Below are 23,630 nucleotides of genomic sequence, written 5' to 3'. Positions count from 1 at the left end.
GAGAAGTCCTAGTTTGAAAGAACTGCTCAGTGAGTCCTCTTGCTTGTGTAACACACTGTTGAGAAATCACCAGACCTTGGGATTACTGACACTTCCGTAATCCAATTCCTGTTGTGACAAGCATTGAAAAACAAAATAAGGGGAAAGTTGTCACTAGGTTACTGGAGCAGGGCTTCAAACTGTTCTCTGCTCAAAAAGAGGTTTTGAGCATGATAAGAAAGAGTCAGAATATACAAGTTACTTGGTTCCATCTGAAATCTTACTTCTCCTCTAAACTTTTCAAGGTTGTGATTGAATGACTTCATTTTCCACAGAAGATAACACTCTTCTGGCTCATGATGTCATGGTAACCACAAAAGAATTACAGACACACATGATTCTCGTCTCTATGACATTTGCATTACTGATTTTTTATTCCGAACAGGACCACAAGAAGTGCAAAGCCAAATTAAATTAGTAATCCTTAACTCCAGCACATTTGTGTTTCTAAGCACCTGATCTCATAAACATGTTATCTTAAAGTAAGCTGGATTTTCCTGCTACTGTACTTCATAAGATTCTCTACCTCTGCTTTCAGGTAAGGAATAAAAGTTCTTATTGGTCCAGTTTGATGAGCCAGGAACATAGGTCATAGTTCTCCATTTTAAGCACCTGAAGTACCACTCTGAATTAGCTTGTGTGGAAAAGGCAAAGCTGGGGAAACTGTCATCCAAGGATCAAGAGCACTCATCCAGATATACTTCATCCACACCCACTGCTTAAGTAGACTATTCCAACTGTTCTCCTCCCTCGCAGCTGAAGGTGGGGCTTTGCAGGTATTGATAAGAAGTGTGTGAGACCAGAGAACAAGAAACGCAGCATGTGAAGCTGATAAGAATGTCATCACCTGAATCCTAGCCTTTGCTTCAAGGATCACTTATGGGTTTTGTATTACCCCCATGGCCAAAGAGCATTATATACAGATGAGACAACACTCAGTCATTTTATCTATAACGTTGTAAAAAATCAATGTAATAAAATCAAGAAGGTTTAGATGCCAGTGACACTTGAGGCTACACACCTAGGACATATTTTGTTTGCTCACTGTTCTCAATACTGTTTGCAATGTCTTTTCAGGTTGAAATATTCCTCTAAGTAGATGGCTAATGAAGCTTTTAAAATTACATGCTCAGTATCACTCACCAATGTAAATTAAAAGAACCCAAAGGAAATGTTTTCCTCTACATCTAAACACTAATGCTTTACTTGCAGTACATTAGAATTTAATTTACTAATTTCCTTTCTTGCAATACATTTGTAATCCTATCCCCTAAATTGATTTGTCTAAATATTTGTAAACTTCTTTATAAACCTCATATCATTGTTACACCTAGATTAAACCAGATAGTAAACAATATACAAATACTTGTCATTCCATGCTGTTTAAAATTGTCAATATTAAATAATTATTTGTTACATCTATAACTGTATACAGAGAAAAGGTAGTATTCCTTTACAAAACTGTTCAGACAGTTAACTTTACCCTAACACTTCAAAGTGCTTAAGAGAATGCTCCAAACCTTGAAACACATTGTTTATTTTAAAATCGCAGTTAGAATATTCAAATACCACAATATCATATACTTACCCACCTTATTACACAACCATAAACAGCATGCACATCACGCACAAATATAGAAAAATATTAGCTAAAGTTGATTTTAATATGTAATTTTTTAAAATATGGAAATATTTATAAAACATAGAATCCATTCATCAATACAGTGGCTACTTTATATCTACAGCTCTACATAATCAAGGTATTCTTGCAAAGCAATATAAAAATAATTTAGCTTAAGCTGTGAGAGATATTGTAAGATAGGCATGATATAATTACTAATTTCAGATGCACTGGCAAAGTTGCCTACAGATATTAAAACCACTCTTTTAGACTTGCTCATATAATTATTCTCAAATGAGTGACTTACATATAAAGTAGTGGTTTACAGTATAGCTGTTACTGCTTATTTCTTCCAAAGTTTTCAAATGTTTTCTACATAACTCATTTGTTGTTCTAGAGCATCTCTTCTGCGCTCCAAATATTGGCTAGAAATACACACTCATAGACCTTTACCAATGTCGTTGTCTGCTCCAGCGATAAACGCTGTCCAGTTTCTTTAGAATATAATTTAAATATAGAACAGAATTAAAATTAGAATAGAAATGCAATGGAAGTACTGGAGTCCAATGAGTTAAATAACCCCAACTACATGTCAGGTTTATTAGTGTTACCATTACATATACCAGTCTTCACTGTGATAGCATACGTAGTGTAGTACAAGACTTTGACTGGATGTTTATTTTAGTTCCAAACTGATGACAGTGCTTTCCTGTATTTTCCACATCCATCCCCATTCACTAATTTTTTTGCTGTTTCTTAGCTTCATGATGGCCTAGAAACTCTACCGTGCAATACGGTACATAATATCTCAACTTCATTATCTGATGCTTAGTTTCATATATAAAATCAGAAGACTTTTTAATCAAAGGTGGAACTAAGATGAACAGTTACTCACAGTCTCTCCAGGGATCTCAGTCCAAAGAAAGAGCCATTCTTCAACCATAAGATCTTGTTGTTACTCAGAATCCTACAAGAAATCAGGAAAGAATTTGGTTAATAGAACATGATAATTCCACCGATTAAAAACATGTAATTATAGTAAATGACTGCTCTGTAAAATACTAATCAGTAAATTCTCTGCTTCATTTGCATTTTCACATCATAGCAGCAAATAAAGATTGCCATTTCCTGAAGTGTAGAGTTTCTCCTTTATTAAATAAAAGCACATTCAAAAAATATGTCAACAAATGAATTTTGGCTTCAGCTTGAAAACTGTAACACCGATAAATGCCCAAACTTCACTAGTAAATTCTAATTTACCACGGGAAAGTATTTGTTGGGCTTCCCGGTCAGCAAAAAGGCTGAGGAAGCAAGGGGAAAACTGTTCCAGCAGATCAGAGGACAATACAGTCACTTTGCAGTGGTTGCTATAGCAAGGATGTACAAAGAATTATACCATACATGGCTGACAGATACAGAGCAACTATTTAATTTTCTATAGGAGAGACAAACAGAAAACCACCCCTTTACTGCAAAAACAGACTAATCCGAAAATGTTTTCCTGTTGCAACCTCTGCATAATAGAAATTCAGTAATTAAACTGTGCCTGGCTCATCAAGTGCCACTGCTATCGAGTACACATGTAAACTGGTCCTGCATACAAGCTGTTGAAACAGTTGTCTAGTCTTTCTCTCCATGTTAAACTACTATCCATGTCACTAGTGGCTCTTACTAGTTTAGGGATTTTTCATCACTATATTTTACCAGCTATTTCAGAAGCAATACAAGATGAACATTTACTCATTTTGAACATGTTACTTCTTAAAAAACTTACAATATACAAGAGAAATGCAATTTCTCCCAGAAGCTCCATATTTTTTTTAAACTGATCTAATGATTATGCAGTGTGTAGAAGAAACGTTTGTTTCTGAAAAAATCTAATTCCAACTGCTTGAGAAATTAGTCTTTAATATAACATTTACAAAAAATTACACTTCTCTAGCACACAAAATCTCAGATCAAAATAAGATACATAGCCTGCAATAAAGGTAGAAACAAAACAAAAAAAAAAAAAAAAAAAAAGATTATTTGCTTTTGCAAAGTTTTAAAACAATCTGTTACATGAGACTATCTTGTCTTGCTCTTAGCATTTCCCATTGTATATGAACAGTAAGTGCTTTGCCCCAGCATACACCAACTACACAAGGTCTAGGTGAGTTGAAATGTAACATTGACCCATAATGAAAGAGAAAATATTTCTTAAATTCATCAAGAAATATGTGTAAATATATTTTGATGTGATTTGATGGCCCACTGTCAGAGAACATGGAGAACAGAGCAGTTCAGATCTGACCTGTACATTATTACACTGTGTCATTATTGAATACACTTGGCAGCAACACTAACCTCACCCAGAACCAGTCAGTATAACTCGCAAGTGGCAACTTGGGATCATTTGTGAACACTTACACACAGATATCTTAAAGCACATGGAAGCCTATGCTTATGACAAAAAGTAAATATGCTCCAATATATGCTACCAACTAAGTAACTCCATGTCACAAGATCTTCCTTCTACTTCTCAGATTAAAAATCAAATGTATGATATTAAATATTTCTCTAATGTACCAACTCTTCACTACCATCTTAGCACTACATTTCAGCCATGACATGAAAGACTGCAACTGTTTCAATTTGTCTTATTTGTCAGATTTTCTGAACTGTTTAGGTGCCCATGCAGTGACTAAATTGGAAAATTATTACAAAATTCTGAGTATCAAACTAGAAATATGAAACATTCTGTTATTTCATTCTGTTCTTTTATTCACCTTCTCTTCTGAGGCTGCACAGAACTTGAGTCAGTGAAGAAAATATTAATTCCCAAAATTAAAACGGTCTGGGCTTGGAAAGACTAACATCATGAATTCCACTTCATATTGTGTCATTTGGTTATATGCAGTGTTACAGAGAGACCATCTTTGAGGTCTATAACAATGACATTAGATATAAATATTGTATTTGGACTGTTCTGCATATCCTAATCTGCAAAGATATGTGCACTTCAGAAATCTCATCTGGCTTAGATACAAGTAGTTCTGTATTTGAAATATTTTCCTGGTACCAATTTGTTTTTCCAGCTCAGAAAAAGAGGGCAGTTTGAACTTTGCTGGCAACTCCATGAAAATGCAGCACAAGTCAGCAACACGTGGGTCTCCTACTCTCTACCTCTGAGTCTCCTCTCTATGTCCCTAAGCACGAAGACTGAAACCAGTATAATTATTCCACATAAAACAAACTTCTAGAAATAAAAGAGAACTATCTAAGTAGTAATAAATCACAAGATTAAACAGAACATTTAGTTCATAAATGGAACACCCGGTAAACACAGCTCATGTTCTGCAATTCTGCCATCTCATTTAGTCACTTACTTTTATTTTTCTGAAAGATAAACTGAGTCTTAAAAATATAACAGATACCACAAAATTAAAAAAAAAAAAAGAACTTAACTATGTAAATTTGAGTTTCTAAATTAAACCCTTCAAATCTTTACACCAGACTTTCACAGAGACTTTCATATAGGGATCACATTTCAAAAATTAAGTTTCCTTCAAGGCCTTCTCTACAGTGCCCACTAAAATTCAGGTTTTATAAACAAAGTAACATGGGCATTATAGTTAAAATATTTATCTTCTGTTCAGAAACACAACTTTAGAGAATCCTGGCATTCCAATAAGGTCCACGGTGTGTGGGGAGAAATCTTATTTAGCAATTAATATGAATTATCTACATTTCATTCAGCTGGTTGGTATGCTACATGGGAAGAATCCACCTGTTTTTAATCAGCTTTAGTGATGTCCAAAAACTGGCAATGAGCTGTTATCAAGAAGGATTTGGTTTGCACTGAAGACCGTTTTTGTGAGTACAATGAACAGCTGGGAAACCTAAATCACATTATTTATCATAGAGTAATGAATCACTCGTTAAACTTTTGATGTAACTCATAACATTCTTCCCTTCTGAGGACATTTGCTAGAAGGGAGGAAAGTTCTGGTTACAATGTTCAACATACTACCTCAGACTGAGCCTTAACTACAGATGATGAAAAATCTTTTCAAGTAATCAATGTCTGGTCAAATTGTGGCTCTTACTTTTGATGCTGAAATTACACAGAATAATTTTGTATATTACTTCTTCAGAAAAGTAACAGAATGGATACGAAATGTATGTCTTTTCCCTTGAATACACCCACCTGCTTACAGGGAGATGTTGGTTCTTAGAGAACTGCAGAAATGTTGCAGGAAAACAGAGACATGAAGAGCATCCTTTTCTTGTACTTACAAATGCAAAGGTTTGGTGGATAAATACATGGGAAAAAGGTGCTATTCATGTATTTACTTTTGGATAGTTTCTAACATAATCATAACTTTAAGATGCAACAGAAACTGAGTTATTTCTTTTATTAAAAGATTAAATATAGTTTAGATTTTTAAAATTAATCACCACTGTGCACCCATTATGATTAAGTATTTAGCACCTTTTATTTATTCACAGCTTTTTCACTTGTCTTTGTTTTCACATGTGCTACTGAATCACAGCAATACATATTGCTACACATTGCAACTAGGCAGCTGGTTTAAATAATTATCAGTTTCTAGCCATGTGCCAAGAATCTCACATTTTCAATATTTTATTCCAAGGAGAGAAACACTAAGAAAATGATCATACTTTATTTCCTTGAAACTTTTTTCCAAAACCAAAATTGACTTAAAATTTTACTTTAATAAATAAATAAGTGAAAGTTTCATGGAGAAACCTTCTGAGAAGGCACTTATTTTAAAGTTTAGTTTGCAAACTGTCTTTGCACCATATATAATGATCCAAATCCCAAGTAACTGGAAGTTAAAACAGTGGTACTTTCAGCCGTAGTCCTCATGGAATACTTGTACCTAAAATAGTGCTGATGAGAAATCCACTAGACAACACCAGTCCAATGATCAGACATATTATGATCTGTTTACTTACTGCATTGACCTTTTCAAATCTTACATCTCTGCTGCTCCTTCTCCCAAGACACTTTAGGGAGTTTACTGCAGGAAGCAGGTTCAGAAGACATTAACTCTACACATTTTTACTCCAGGTTTGTCCTTTCCCAGCTCTGTGAAAGCCTCCAGCAGTATTCCTGCAGGCTCTGAAGGGATATCCTTCAAACACCCTCTCCTGGCCTACAGTGACCCCCTAAAGCATGTAATCTATACATGTAGTTTCACAATGCAAATGTACTTATCTGGTGGGCTGTGACACAGGCTGTATGTTAATTCATTCATCCTGCAGTGGAAACAAACCAACCAACCTCACATGTACACAAGGACCAGAAACATGCCAAGGAGCAGACTGACAACTGAGAAACACGGACGGTCAATGAGTCATTGCTTCCGCACTCTCCTGGACCTTGTTCTTTAGCAGTGTAGATATACCTAAAAGATTAATTGTTCTAATGGGCTACAAGACATCTCTCTGATTTTATTTCTGGTTCTTCTATTTGAATTAAACAAGCCACAAATCACAGTTTGCTTAAATTGATGCTATTACTTTTGTGAAACCATTGAAAGTGTAAAAATACATAATCCTGTACAACAAAGTCTCATTCAAGTATAAAGCATGCACAGTATAAGACAACCTAGTGTCATATTTTAAAAAGTATAAAATAAAAAGCTCTCAATTGGAACACAAGCAAACTTCAGCTTCCTACAGTCGCTCAAGCAGAGACAATCTTTTCACGATGCTTTCAAAGTTAACAGACTTGGGTTCACTTGACATTACAAATGAAACAGATTCCACATCTGAAGCTTCTTCAGTGAGACAGTTCTGCTTCCCACCAGTAAAGCCTAAAGACTGTGAGCTCACACAGCAGTGCATCCACAGAGAAAGCACAACTCAGACAACCAAATCCAGGAAAGACAATACATTTAGTTGAAGACTGCTATTTCCAAATGTATAGTGAACATACAAGGAAGTGTGACCCATTACTGAAAAAATATGTATTTCCTCTGATAACGCTCACAGGAAAATAAACAAAAAAACACAAGGAAAAAACAAAACAAAACAAAACAAAAAAACACCCAAACTTCAGGGAAAAAAAAAAATAAATACAACAGAAAAATGTCATCTTCCACCTGATTTTCTGCTGGACAGCCCAGGAAGTGGTTCAGACCAGATTTGACTCAGTCCTGTGTCTAGCTGACAGATAATAAGAACAACCAATGTCTAGAAAATTAATCCCTCTGAAATGGTTTCTTTAAGGCTCACTCATGAAGACCAGCCAAAGCACAATGAAGTACTACAGGAGACATCAACCAGGAGATCAACCATACCCACCTCTGCTGTGCTCTTCCTCTTAATTTCTGTTTGATTTTCCACCTCTCAAGTAAAAAGGTGTGTTAGATGGACATTTAGGATAAAGCTCAGATAAGATTGCACATCTGGGACCTCTGTGTTGGAGTTGTGTTATGAAATGGTTTTTCAAGTTCTGCAGTTTCTCTTACATACTAATTTCAGTTCAAGCAGAGGGTAATATCTTTTATTTTAAAGTAAAAATGTAAGTAGTAATAGTAGTTGTTCATTTTTCATGGAAGCCTAATTCCAGTTGACATGTTGCAGTTTAAGCTGTTTGTTCTCTTTACACTTGGTATGTAGTTAGATACAAAAGAAGTGTGAGCAGACATCCTAGGAAATACTTAAACGCAGTGGTGGAGAAAAATGTATTTAATTTCTTTGTGGTATAAGAATAAGATTAGAATCATTTATATTGAAATGTTAGAGTATAAAATGAAAAAGTATTTTTAAAGTTTTAAAACCCTTCTTGGTAAACCAGAATATTGTTTATTCCCACAACATCCATAATTAATTGAGAGTTGCACCATAAAACAAATTAAGAAGGAGCTTGCACCGCACCAGAAAAATAGCAGGAATAGACAGGAAAAAGAGTGCCTGCTTTTTGTGCCACATATATGAAGACATATGGAGCTATCATAAAATTCAGGTACTGATTGCACTTTTATTTTTCCCTCCAAACTGAAGACCACAGCTGAGCTACTGCCTAAGGCTTCAACAGATTGAACAAGACAGAAAAAGAATTGGAAAGAGTATTGACAGATCACTAGATGAATGTGTGGCAGACACCGACATAGTTTGATAACCAAAGAGAAAGAAGGAAAAACTAGAAAGAATATCCAAAGTATGTATCAATTCATTATATATCACTATTTGTGCACAGTAATTCATAGTCCCTGCTACTTTGTCCAATTTTGAGAACAGCAAAACTCAAAAAAAGCATAAAGATGAGTTATCAGAATATTAAAGATGCATCCAACAGTCTCAAGTGCCACTTCTCTTCCCCAAGGGGATTGTGGCCCATTGTATTGTCTTTTCAAACTAAACAGTGTGTTGTCAACATTCTTAACCAAAACCATACAAAAATCCTGTAGAAGCTAATAAAACCTAGTCACCTCTAATTCTAGCTGGTTTTATCATTATCTTCAGTATGTACCAGCTTTTGTTAAACCCATTCATGTGCAGCACAACCACTCCCAAGCATTAGTGAAAACAGAAAAATACTCAAAAATAACCTTCCATTGTAGATAGTATTTTACATGTGGTGAAAAATCCCAAACAGCTATAGCCAAAGAAACAATAACAGTGTACCAATTCTCCTTCTAATTACAACAGTACCAGAAGAACAGATATTTCCAGATCTTGACACTATCTGATGATGACAAAAGAAGCAATGAAACTACAAAGCACCAAGAAATTTTCTTGTAGGTAATTAAATACTTAAAGTCCTGCCAGAAGTGCAAAGAAATGCTTATAGTCTCTCATACATATAATGGAATGTAGGAGAAACTGTAGCTGACTATTCATGTTATGGAAACACAATACTCCTTTTGTGAAAGATCACTGTTCAATAGCCTCATTTTCAGCAATTCAAAACATAAGGCAAAACTCTTATTTTTGTTGCTTCTGTGTTCATACAGGTGGCTTTTCATCAATAGTCATCTTGGTTGATATGAGACTTCTAGGTCACATTCAAAATAACAAAGCCAGACAGCTCTTGCATAAATCATCACATGAACCAATTTAATTAACTAAAATCACATTCAAGAACATTTTTGTGTAAGCAACATAACAATTCAAACAGTAAACTATCATCACTAGCACGACACACAACTCATCTTCTCCCTAATATTGGTTCAGTGGTATTAATGTATTAAACAAAAGGCAGCAGCAAGGTCACTCTCAAGTAGAAATCTTAATATGATTTCTTAACAGTGCGGGAGTTAGAGCACCCAGCTTTTGAAACAAGCCGCGCCTGCTACAGTGTGATATTCATTTACTGAACGGGACATGAAGCAGCAGGAATCAAAACCTTATTAATATGACTGTAAGTATTTCAGAAAAGAAATGAGGTTGTCTATTTTGTGACTTTTGCCAAGCATCAGCAAATTTCTGAACTAGATTATCATCTTAAGTAAAATTGTTTTTTCCACAAGAACTTTAAGATGTAAAGGCTATATCTATACATCAGTGAAGATCCAAAGTATCTTACAGGATTCTATGCTCGAACTTTAGTTGTGTTCAATAAAGTCAACACCTGGAACACTCACGTTATTGATGGAAGATGGTGGAAAAATGTTTGACAATACAAACAGTACGTAGAATAAAATTATGCAGCGCTATTTCCTGAAATCATAGAATATTGAACTGATGATGATATGAAAGTGTGATGAATCATTACTATTTTACTGCAACATGTACATGTATTTATAACATCATTAAACTGTCTAAGTAAATCTTGCTTTTTGAAGTTTTGAACTTGAGTGCAGATAACTTTAAAAAATGTAATCTAAAAAGCCTAAGACATGATCTTCTGATAAGAAAGCATTTCCATTATGTCTTTCAAAAAAGATACAGTTTTATCTAAGTGAACTTTCGGACTATGCTACTATACCTACCACATGCATGGTCTTTATTTGAGAGATAGTTATGTGTTTAAATATCTGTGATGGGTCCTACTGAGTCTAGAAGAATTATTTACATTGATTAAATTTATCATGTGCATTAGTTTTTGAAGATCAAAGATTCTATTGTCAACGTTTTCTTTGGAGAAAGGGAGGAATTGTTCAAAGCTTTCTCTACAATGAGAAGGAAATCCTTCTGTCTGAACTTTCAATAAAACACCATTCTTAAAAGCATCTGTAGGCAATTGGTGATGGCATGGGTCTGCATGTCTTCTTGTTCATGGTTTTGCCTTAGACTCCCTGCACATCTTTCATTCACTGAATATACATTTATAATGCATTTTTAGGGGGAAAAATGAGACTGATATATAATTTAAAAAAATAGCAAGTTCTTCACCGAGTAAGCTCATGTAATATGCAAATGGGTTTAATGAAGTGATTGTTTATAGGAGAATTATCTTTTGCTTTACCTGTCATTCAATTCAGTTGACATTATGAGGAAATTACTTTCTTATATTTGTTTCTCATTCAAATTTTATACAACCCACTGATAGCTACAGTGCAAACAAGTCTAGGAGGAGCAAAGCAGCTAAGTGAACAATGCACAAGAACAATATGCAGATTTGAGCATTTCAGTGTGCTTGGCACCAAATAGACAGTCAAGAGCTGAAAAGCAACTTTATCCTGTACAACAGGAATTTTTACACTCATTTCAGTGGGACTAAAAAGTTCATTTAGGTTCCCCATTTCAAAATAGTTACTGCAAGTATTGTGCCGTGGTGATTCATGGCAAGGTCAACAACAGTATGCCTTTCCTTTCTCCTGGGCATACACTCTACCGTTCAGCCAAGTAATCATCAGCATCTCAATCTGCCTTGCAGCTCTCCCAGGGGGGCCAAACCTGTTGTTTACACGACCTATGATACAATCAGGTGACTTTACTCTACAAATAAATTCTGAATCCTTGTTTAAGAATTTTAACAAATTCAATTTTAATAATTTGGTCAATTTTTTTAATAAATAATTCAGGTTTTTTAGTTTGAATTTTACTATACCTTTCTTTCTTCTAAGTAATTTTGGAAAAGATTTAACAATTTCTGAGTCACCATTCCTTGTTTATTATAATTTTTATTTTACCTTTTCAGAATTCTTTTCAGAATTACTCTTATTCAGCCCACAGTTCTTCCTTTAAACCCTGAAACACCTGCTCTGTTTTTTGCAGTTCTCCTAATTTTGTATGCATTTTTAAAACAGCATTGTAAAGTTTCCATATTATTTCTGAAAAAACAAGCTCAGAATTGTCTCCAAAATATTTGTGTCTTGGTTACAACAACAGATAAGTAGTAACAATTGCTGGAAAACAGAAAAACAGTGAAAATTTTTCACTGTAGTAATTTATTTTGATTTCCCTCCAAATTGGTTTGTTTTTATAATGGTTATATCTTAACTCATAGGTTCTGCTGGGACTGTAATTGTGTTTTGTGAGAAAGATATCTGTAGTGGTTTTGGAGTTTTTTTGTAAAGGATGATGTATATTATCTGATAATTCAATAAAATACAAAACTCATTCTGGATCCTCTGGGTAACAGATCAGAAACTGAAAGTCTGAAAAAAAGACTGGTCTGACAACACAAAATAATTCGTAGCTGAATTTGAAGAGAAACTCTTTTCTCATGAGAAGACATTTTAAAGACCTAAGTTTTCACATCTAAATTGCGCTATTTTGCCTCAACAAGCAGGACTGCACATCAGAACATTCCACTTGGTTCTCCTTTTGGTTTTAAAGACTGAGAGAGATTTAACTGCTAACAAGGAGTGACAAAGAAGTTTCTCTAAAGTACTTCAGTCAACTACCAATATATGCTCTGTCAGAATGAGATTCCGAAATTTGAAACAGTTGGTGATTATTCATATTTAATTCAGAGAGCAAGCAAGTCCCACATAATGCATGCAGGCCATCATATCAGTTTACAGTTCTTTTGGTGGTGCTGCAAGGCTTGAAAATGGTTTGAAAAACTGAGACTTGGGATAGCATCCAGTTGAGGTAGAAAATGCAGGACCACAGCTAATTTACGGTCTCCAAATCATCTGGACTGGAAGGGACCTCCAGAGGTCATCCAGTCCCACCTCCTGCCCAAAGCGGTTCCAGTTAGATGAGAGCTCTACTCAGAGTGGTGAAACAGTGACATGTTTTTGTAATGGAGACATTAGCTGTTGTGGATTACTTTGGAACTATTTATAAAATTGACTACAAGAGATTCAACAATCCCTGTAAAACTCCAATTCAGAAGTTAAATCCAGACAGCACAAAGGTATTCTGCTTTATACCTACTGCAGAGACCAAATATTTATGGCAAGAAACAAGATTGTCACAAAAAGTATCAGACTGAGGAACCCTAAACATGAGGGTACAGATCTTAAGCTTTACCTGAATCTCCTTCTGCTTTACTCAATGTGGGTCCCTAACTGGACGAAGAATGTTTATACTAGAGGTTACACAGCAAAATCACCAATGTGTAGCCTGCAGGTTGGATGTGTTTTATTTCTGTGACAGTGCCTTCCTTTTAAATAATGTTTTCAGGGTCCATATGCCACAAGTAAAACCATGACAGTGACTTCTGTCATATTATATCCCAGTTCTATATTGCCCACCCAAGTAAAATTGGAAAACTATTAAAACGTAACATTTATTGCAAATAGTCTGCATAGAATTTCCATTGTTTCCAGCACTAATTAATATTATTAAAGGGTTTACTTCAAAAATTCCTTATGCTAATATATTTCTACTGAGTATATACAAAGAAAGAAACAGACATTTCATGTCTTCTTCTAGAAATAATGAAGCTTTCAGCCAGCTTTTGATTTCCAATTTGAAAATATATTAAGGTGGGTCAAACCAATACATAGAATAATTGATTATTACAGGTAAAGGACTCAGTTTACTTAGCTAAAAGTACTAATTTTGAGCCTAAGCAACATTCTTATATCTTAAGATATCAAAGAGATTTTGAACTGGTGAAGGGCAACATGATTATCTTAAGAAAATGGGCTAAAAGGTTCTTCTAATACATTTGGGAAGGCAGTTCTCACCCCGTGTAATGAATGTAACACAGGAGTAATCATCTCCAAGTGCCTCTACCTCTCAGCTTCCAAGCTGAAGTGGTCAATGACTGTCTCACTTGTGATTCTGTCTTTTTTTAATCTTAGCTCTCTATGAGCTCAGGTACTTAAAACTATCTTCCCAAGGCTGTGTTGTTCAATATTTGATGTTCTTTCCATTTTAGTTATATCTGCAATCTTTGAAATAAAGCTTTCAGCACAACTGTTCAAAACACTGGTATAAATAATACAAACCAAGAAACCTAACATTTGATCCAACTTCCATCATGCAACTTTTTCCTACCTTGCTTTGTGTTTGTTTCTTTCACATTAGTTGATGCTCAGACCATTCAACCACCTTTTGTTTGATGCTTGATTGTGAATATTCAGCATTACCTCACGGAGTGCATTTCTGCCAAATGGCTCCTAAAACATTTAGCTGTACAATAACTGTAGCTGACTGCATTGCTTTTACAATAATAAACTCTGGCAGCAATATCCACAAGGAACTCCAAAGCCTTTGTAGGGAATCATGTCCTGAAGCTATCACAGCTATGTTAAATGAAGCTCAGTTATTCCTAATGGTTTCTCAATACATTTCTTTTAGTGGTTTTTAAAGTTCTCCTAAAATCATGATGACAGAATCATTTTTTCATTTTTCAGAAGTGTCTTCAGATCCTTGAATAAATAATGAGAGTGATAACACCTTTCAGGGATGCCTGAAATGACATGAAAGTTGTGAGACCAGTTGCACTTATTTATTTTTTTTAAAACAGAGACTGTCTACGGGAAGAACAGAAGAAATAAAAGACACAAAATTAAAAAAGAGCAGGGTCAGGGAAGAGAGTATAGCTATCAGTACTAATGAAGAAAAACACCTAAAGGAAATATAAATATTGTCTCTTCTGGTACACATACAATTAATCAGCTATTTATTAAACTGGTCCACAAGTGATACACAACTTTAGTTCCTTAGAAAAGCAGTGTGACCTGTTTGAAGTATAATGATGAAAAAGGTACAAGAAAGTACAGAGTCCAACAGACAGGTCTAGCAACAGCCAAAATCAGCATGGGTACAAATCCATTTCTTTTCCATCAAAATGCCTTTCTCATTTATAACTGTACTACGTGCAACACACATAGTGATTATTTCTTTGCTGATCACCTGGACAAGTGACACATCAGATCACCATTCTGTCCTTACTGCATTAGCGTACAAAATGGCTAATATATAGTATTTTAGGCAGAAAGTTGCTAGTACAAATACTTAGTCCCATTATTTGATTTAGATTGAAACCACATAATATTCAGCTTGTTAGCTCTACAGAGCTTCTTAAATAAAAGCAATACAACTGCTACTAAGTAATCCAATACTCAATAAAGCCTTGACTTTAAACTCCTATGCTAGATAAATAGAAAATAGGTTTCCTAGATGCTATTTTTACAGTTTTATCTACAAAGACTCCATTTGTAAATTTACTTCATTTTGGAGTTGTACATGCTGGAGATGTACAACTTGGAAATATTCCTTTTTCAGACTAATCACTCCTAGAAAGCGGATGTTTCACCTTTGAGACACTACTGTGTAGATATTCCGATGTTATCTTGGGATTCAGCAGAGCCAAGATAACTGTAGTTTTAAATTGCTTTTGATGTTTCTTACCTCTGCAGTAATGAATGACACAACAGCTACCTATTGTGATGTACATCGGAAGACCATTATCATGCTGTGTATAATGGAAAATTTTATTTTTTAAAGTGCTAAACTAAACTGGTTTCATGTAGCCAGGACCAAAAGGGAGCTGTAGAAGAGCAAAAGGCAGTATCTCCTTGTGTCCTTTTTCATTATTCCAATATGCATACTAGAGGATATATAAACATATCATTCCTTCCTCTGAAAGGTACTTTCCTCAGCCAACAGAATTTTCTTAACCTTCTTTAAGGGAATAGATTTTTGTATATATAGAATGGAAAACTGTCTTATGAATGTCAAAGGTTATTTTTCATTGCAAAGCCTTCTCTCACTGGTTTTAGCAGAATGGAACTAAAACTATTTTTATTTTGCAATAGTCTATCTGGATAAGAACACAGGACATGAATAAACACAAGATTTCAAGCTCACTCCACTTCCAGTGCAAAATAACATATGTAACAAGAACAGTTAAACTGCAAGCAAAAGAATAATGGAAACGAAAATATTTAAACTTTCACATGAGCTTCACGATCAAACACAAGATTCAGAATGGTGTAGTAGAGTCAAAAAATGAGATTATCTTCATTAGGCCCCTACCACTGGAAGCTGTATTCTGAGTATTCTTTAGCCTTTAAATTACACTAATTTATGCAAGTGTTCTTATTTCACAGACAGTGAATCAAAGTACAAGAAAGAGAATTATTCATGCAGTTTTGGACTTGTGTTTGAGTTGGCAACAAAATCCAATTTCTGGTGTTTCAGGCTACAACTCTGAGCAAGTGACTCTCCTCACTTCACTTATTTCAATCTGAGCACTAGGTTGAATGAGAATTACATAGCTGAGAATTACCACAAGAGCAAAAATCATGAGCAAGAATTAGCTGAGATGTACGAGTCAACTTAGGAAAGCTTAACACATCTCCATCTGCACTTGTTTAGGCAAAGCTAATTTCACCTCTAAGACTGAGCTTATTATTAAATCAGTATATACAAAAACTGATGCACATATATATATTCATTTTACAGATTCCATTAAACCAGTTCTGTTTCAGTAAAGCACTAGCTCATGTCTCTGGGAAAGTCTTCTTGGTGCTGTTCCTATTAAGTATGAAACAGCTGAAGCACCAAGCTCAGCTATGAAACCTCTCTGAGCAGAAAGGCAGTGAAAGCAGTGGCTCCTCCTGGGGACACCTGCCGACCCAGCGATGGACAGGAAGGGGCTCTTCTGAGCAGAGAGACAGAAAACCTCAAAGCCTAAACAAAGTTCACTTTGTCTGTATACCCCCATCCAACATCAAAATTAGCTACTTTATAGCTCTTTGTGAGAGATATGCTTTGGGATTTGCTCAGGTGATACACTATAGAGAATAATGTGCCACAAAAAAACCAACTGGTAGCATCATTTCAGCAAGTATCTTCAATCCTAGAGGGGGCAACAGTCACTTCTAGTTTTGTCAGCATCAAGCTACATACAGACCACAGCAATGACCAAAAAAAACTGTTGCAGACAAGGTATCATGTGCAGCAGTTGCACATCCCCCTGAGATCTGGAGCCTTCAATGGGGCAGTTGATGTCTCTTTAGCATGTTTTGTGCCCCACTGTGCCTGTCCCCACTTACACACCCAGGGTGGTACCAAGGTGCTGACATTCTTCTCTGCCCTGGGGCAAGGAGACTTCACCTCCACCAGCTGGTGGGGCAGGAGGGGTGGGGCCCTCAGTCAATTGACAGGGCCATTAACAATGGAGGTGTCCAGAGTAGCTGCAAAGTTTCTGGACTATGTCGTATTGCCCACAGCCAGATCTGACCAGACTATTTAACAGGGTCATTGCTGAAGAACCCCTTGGAGTGGTCTTCTCAGAGCAGCGGGTCTGTGGACTGGACCTCTCCCCTTCGACTGAGACACTGTGTAAGGAACCTTACCAGGACTGAGAGTACCTCACATCCTCATTTGGGTGAGTGGCTACTTACTGGATATATCCTTGAATGAGTCCTTGCCTAACCCAGACAAGTGATTATTTTCTTGTGGGTACCCTGCAGTGAGAGGCCTCCGGTTTTGTTTCTTATGAGTGTACGCGTGCACGCTGTGGGTCCTCGTTATTCTTATGTTCTTATACCCCAATAATCCCCTCAACTGATATCCGAACCTGTATTTTCTGTTGTCGAAGAGCTAAATAATTACATAAACCCTGTTTCTAGTTGGTTTATTGACTACACTTTTCTGGCTAGAATAAAGTCTCTTTTGGAACTTGTCTGCCTAAAATTGACTTTTGGGATGCCTCCATGACGTCATGCCAGATCATATCTCTGTTAATGCCAGAGAACAAGTGTCTTGCAGGTCTCTTCAGAAAACCAGTATGTTCTCTGTGGTGCCAAACCCTAAGGAATATTCAGTTGAGCTTTAAAGGGGCATTCAGTAATTGTAACTGGTATAATTTTACAGAAAATCAGATAGCTTGACACAATTTGAGCAGACAAAATTAAAGGGCTAGGAATACACCACACGGTATTAACTTTGCAAAGTCAAGCTGTAAAGCCTGAAATCATTTTCACTTAGCAGATGCTGTGTACCAAAAGACCTAAAATCCAGTACAAGAAAATCTGACTGCTGATCCACACAGCTCATCATAAACATAAAGGCAGCAGCAAACAAATCCTGCCTGAGAACACATCTACAGATCTCCATCAAGATGTCAGATGTCTGCTGTATTCTCAACTCTCTCTTCAGTGTAGGAGATAAATAAAAAAGATTGCTGGACTTGATGGCATCTTTACAGAGTGGTTTAAGTACTTGGGTTTGAAAAGATGATTTTGACTGTCAAAATTTCTGAATGTATCATCTCTACACGTACTTGAAGGGCATGAGGCTGGAAAATTTATGGCCATTCTTGTAGATTGTGACAAGTGAACCCAGCTAATGATGAGTACTTTCATTTAATGGGTGCCACAGATCATGACAGTAGCTTCATTTGGAATTTGTGCAGAAGGGTAAAATCAGTTGTCACTTGGTGAAATTCTGACATTGACTTTTATGTAGACACTTGGCTATCAAAAGCAATGAAAAACTGTGGTGGCATTCATTGACTTTTCATCCATATCTAATACTATCTGACAGAAAGAGTAATTATAAATTACTCCTCTGCTCTCGCTCTGATCAACTAAATCATTTGTGATATTAAAAATAAAAACTCCCTCTATAGCTACCTTGGCAGTAAGTCTAATGAAAATACTTGCTGTTGGACAAGGTTTTGAGCTTACACCGACCTTTTACAGCTGTGATAAATCACTGTTACCATGGTTTCTGTGACCGCAAATTTATCTTAAATGTGGATGAAATCACATTTGCAGTTATGGCTTGTACTCCAAAATAAGATGGTTACTCTTGCAAACCTTTTAAAGACTATTTATAAAGTTGATTTGAGAACTTTAAGGATACCTTCATAGCCATAGTATCTGTTTGAGTTCAACTATCAAGAAAGAGGGGAGGGAGGGAATAATAATTAAAAAAAAAAAAAAAAAAAAGGGCAAAATTAATGCATAACAACTTCCTGAAATACCTTAGCATTAAACCGAATAAAAGAGTCAAATACCAATGTCATTTGGGGATGTCACCAAAATATGAAAACCACTCAGAACGCAGTTAACACTACTGGAGCAAGCAATACAAGTATCTTCAAGATCGCATAGATGTCACCACAAACACTGATTCTGTCTATAACAGATTACTGCTTTTCAAAATTCCAAACTTGGAGAGAGTTTTTCTTCAATTTATCTCCATACCACATATTTATAAAGCTAGTGACATTATTCAATAACAAGCAACAAAAGTTATAACATTTCCTTGCACATGACTATAAAGGAAGAATGGTAGGGATGCTCTGTATGTTGTACTTTGCTATTTGCCATTTTATTTAAGACACCTCTTTTCTCTTAAGTATTATTTCTGCTTTTGTACTTTTACAGACTGAAAAGAATATTTTTAAAAGAGGCTTAAAAAGTACAAGTATGTCTTCATACCTGAGCCTGCCACTTTCAATCATGTTAAATTATACTGATTTCATACTTGAGTCTGCCACTCTTGCTCACATTGAATATTCCCAATGAGTTATGCAAGTCTCACTGAAATCTAGAAAATCAGTTTATAAATCTCTTTTTCACATTTCTAGGAAATTGCTCACCAAAATAAACTCTTTGCACAGAAATACAATATTCGCAGAAAGCCTCCATTCTACCAATGCAAGGTATGACAACGTGTGTGCTTTAGGAACCATCATCAGAATACGCTCTTGCCTCCCTCAGCTCAGCACCTGAGGAAGACTCTCACCACCTACAGTTAAATGTGGAAGAGAGGTCCTGGTCTACAGACAACAGACAGAAGGGGGCAAGGGGAGAAGACGCAGGACAGAGATAACTGAGGCAAATACTTACCTGGATCAGATTGAAATTATAACTGTGAATTCACTTTTTATGACTTTCTCACACTTTTTAGATTTCAGTATTCTCTTCAGAAATGCCTGAGAGATAGACGTTTCAATGAATGTGTTAGCAAGTTTCACCACATTCACCATACCCAAATGAAGAACAGATTTAGTTACCTAACGAGACGTACCCCACTTTAACTGCTTGATCACCCTTCCTTTAAAGGGCCTACGGTTGTAATTTTATCCAAATGATGATATACCAGAACTATAAAAAGCTCCTTGGCCTACAATCTGGATCATCTCACTCCCATCTGTAAATCATCAGCTAACCACTGACTAGTCAGCAGTTACAAATTTACGTAGTAATTTATTACATAATTTTTTAAAAATATATACAAAATTATTGTGGGCTTTAAGAGGTATTCAAAAATAAGATTAACATATTTCTTATTTAGTTTGAATATAACTAAAATGACATTGTATCAACAAGCTTATACAGTACATGTGATATTATTTCATTTACATTTCATAAAGCTTGCAACAAGATTTTATAAGTTGTATTAGCCCAAGGCATTTAACATTCATTAGACAAGTACAATTTCTAGCTGCATAGTTTATATTGCATATTTTGTAGCTGCACAGTTTCAGAAAGAATGAGCAGAAAAATCAACTACAAATCACCAGAGCATCATCCATTCCCAAATTAATTATCACTTAAGGAAGAGAAAATTCCAATATCTTGCTTTCTAACAAGCAGCATAACTTATAAAAAAATACACAAAGTTTGCTTGCCAACTGGACCCGGTACTTTACAACATTCCCTCTGTTCCGCAGGGAAGGCTACTGAGCTTCTAATAGTTCCATAAGCTCAAAATAAAAGTGGAGCTCTTGGCTATCCTACTTTGGAATGTTAAGTCTGTAAACTAGGCAAAATATTTTATATGCTTAGGGGTGGTTTTGATTCTATAATAAAAGGAATTTAAATTCCTAAATCCTATGGTGTTATTATGAACCTTCAAGACAGCATTATAAACTTAACAATGTGCCTTTATCTTTAAATTCCTTCAGCTTTCCTACTATGTTTAAAGAGAAAGAACTTTCATAAGGCTGATTAAAATTTTCCTAAGCTATACAGTTTCATAAATATGTTTTCATGAAGAAAGAAGAGCTCTTGAACTTGAGATGGGCAGCTTTTGAATCTAGAAATTCAATTTCCTTAGAGAATATCTGAAAGCCACATTACAGGAAGCTGTGGCTCCTGACTTAAGGGAAGTGGAGGGAAGGAAAAAGTAAAATAACAAAATGTGCAGCTGACCTGAACCTGCCAAAAAGCCAAAATAAATATTACCCTGCATATATTGTCCTGAGCACAAGCTCTATTAAAACAGCAGCTCACATGTGCCAATAAATATAAAAAGGGTATGAACTTTGTTTAATAGGTCAACACTTAGCAAATTATCAAAAGAAAAACAGCAGTATAAACTAACTAGTTTATCAACATTCATGAGGATTTTCCTGCATTTTCCTAGCATTTAAAATACATTCCTGGATGTTTTTTGGTAGTAAACAACACACAAATACAGGAATTATCTTGCTGATATATTTTATTGTACATTGACAACCTTGTTTCTGACCATATGAAGTACCACACACTTCAAAGGAATGACAAAAAACACACATTGTTTAAAGTCTGTCCTCAATTAGCTTATTACTCTATAACATCAATTAACATATGCCTTCAGCCCTTTTAATCTACTCCAGTGTAAAAATATTTTCTCATTGTACATTTTCTTTTCCAAATTTCCTTTTAAAGCATTACATTAACTGCTTTGACAGTTTCACTCCATGCATTTAGATATCATTTTTATAAGTATTATTTGGTTTTACCAATTTTATCTTTCATACCAACTAAATTTCCTGCTTCATTTTGGTATTTCTATTTCAATCAAAGAACTTTATCTCAGACTATTTAACTTGGTTTTATTTTTTTTTATACTGCAATGGAAAACTTCTCTGAAAATAATGATGTTTTCATAAGTAATATTTGTGCCATACTTAAATTTTACTTCCTACACTTCACCTCCTCTCCAATTTCATTAAAAGCTCCCTCTTAAGTTTAGTGCTCATTACATCCTGTCAATGTATTTGCTCTTTATGTTGATGCATCCATGTTATTCACTCTTCGCTTAATGGGGATTATGTCTCTAATCACCCTTCAAAGCTCAGAGTACTGAGTTTTTCCAGTTTCACTTGTGTCAAAAAGAGGTAAGAAGGGCTATTAACTAGGCTTTATATAGTCCAAGTGTAAAAATTTGTTGGATGAGTTTGTTAGAACTCAAAAATGTCATCACAATATAGAAAAGGAAAAATGGAAGCTTTGTCTTTTCTAGGTGACTTATTCACTAAATTTATTTAAATAGAGATCTGTTATTGTTTTTAAAAAGAGAAACATTGTTCTATTCCTATATTTGTATATTAAAAAGTTAAAGTAAAAATGTGTTGTTTTTTTTTTTAATCCAAGAGTGCCTAACAGGCAAATAGTGATTTTTTTATTAGCACTCAGTAGCAAGTGCAAGGACATGGACCTGTTGGAGCAAGACCAGAGCAGGGTCACAAAGATGATAAGAGGGCTGGAGCACCTCTCCTATGAGTTGGGGTTGTTCCACCTGGAGAAGACTCCAGGTGGACCTTATTGTGGCCTTTCAGCACCTAAAGGGGACCTACAAGAACGCTGAAAAGGGACTTTTTATAAGGACATGAATTGACAGGACAAAAGGTGATGGCTTTAAACTGAAAGAAATTTAGATTAGAAATGTGGAAGAAATTCTTCACCATGAGGGTGGTGAGGCACAGGAACAGGCTGCCCAGAGAAGCTGTGGATGCCCCATCCCTGGAAGTGTTCAAGGCCAGGCTGGATGGGACTTCGAGCAACCTGGTCTAGTGGAAGTTGTCCCTGCCCATGGCAGGGGGTTGAAACTAGATGATCTTTAAGATCCCTTTGAACCCAAACAATTCTATGATTCTATGAAAATGTGAACAGTTTAAAAACACAAATTGTGCACCAAATCCTGCCAATCCTTACGCATGCCAAGGAAAACATTTGGACCTACTTCTCTCCTGAGACATTTGAAAGAACTTTTACTTTTTCTGGGTTCAATGCATAAGCATCTAATAAAAGTATCAAAAATAATATATGACTTATGATAATGACTCATGTTAAGAAAGAGCCCTGCCACTGAAGTATTTTAAAATACATCCTTCATTTAATTCTCATGTCTTTTAACAGAGAGAATCAAAAGCCACACTCTTGCAACTATATCATAATAAAATTCAAGATAATTTTGATATATCAGCATCCATAGAGGTTTTTTATTTCATTATACTTGAAATTTTTCTTTGAAGGTTAATTTGTTTGAACTCTTGTCTTCCTTCTGGGAATCATTTTTTCTGGTCCCCAGACTTTCAAAATATTATTACTGTAATTAACATGTATTTGAAGACTTGATCTTCCTGTATTGCCTTCAAAGTCTACTGAATACCTTGCACCAATCAGCTTATTTGTGGGATAAAATGACTGAGGCAATCTCAGAACCATGTTGATCCAATATAGCCATCCATCAGCTATCATATATAAATCCACCCAAAAAAGGTATGATTTTCTTCAGTAAGTACTGCTGAACTGAACCAACACTTAAAAATCCTTGATAACGTAAGCAGATTTGCCTTTTACTTCTCAGATTATTTATGAAATCCAGCACATCTTCATGGTACTTCATAAATAAACAATAGTAATGGCTTTTCATG

General features: G+C 35.4%; 1 protein-coding gene across 2 annotated transcripts in view; it reads right to left on the bottom strand.

Moving 5' to 3' along the window:
* Positions 1-23,630, bottom strand: part of LOC102095037 (adhesion G protein-coupled receptor A3) — a 274,552-nt gene that overhangs the window by 230,215 nt on the left and 20,707 nt on the right. For both annotated transcript variants that reach the window (XM_065067261.1, XM_065067262.1), the window contains exon 2: positions 2,556-2,627. In XM_065067261.1, coding sequence (XP_064923333.1) covers positions 2,556-2,627 — 72 coding nt within the window. The remainder of the gene's footprint in view (positions 1-2,555; positions 2,628-23,630) is intronic.

This window comes from Columba livia, chromosome 6, assembly GCF_036013475.1.
Source record: "Columba livia isolate bColLiv1 breed racing homer chromosome 6, bColLiv1.pat.W.v2, whole genome shotgun sequence".
NCBI lineage: Eukaryota > Metazoa > Chordata > Aves > Columbiformes > Columbidae > Columba > Columba livia.
This window is presented reverse-complemented; position numbering and strand designations above follow the sequence as displayed.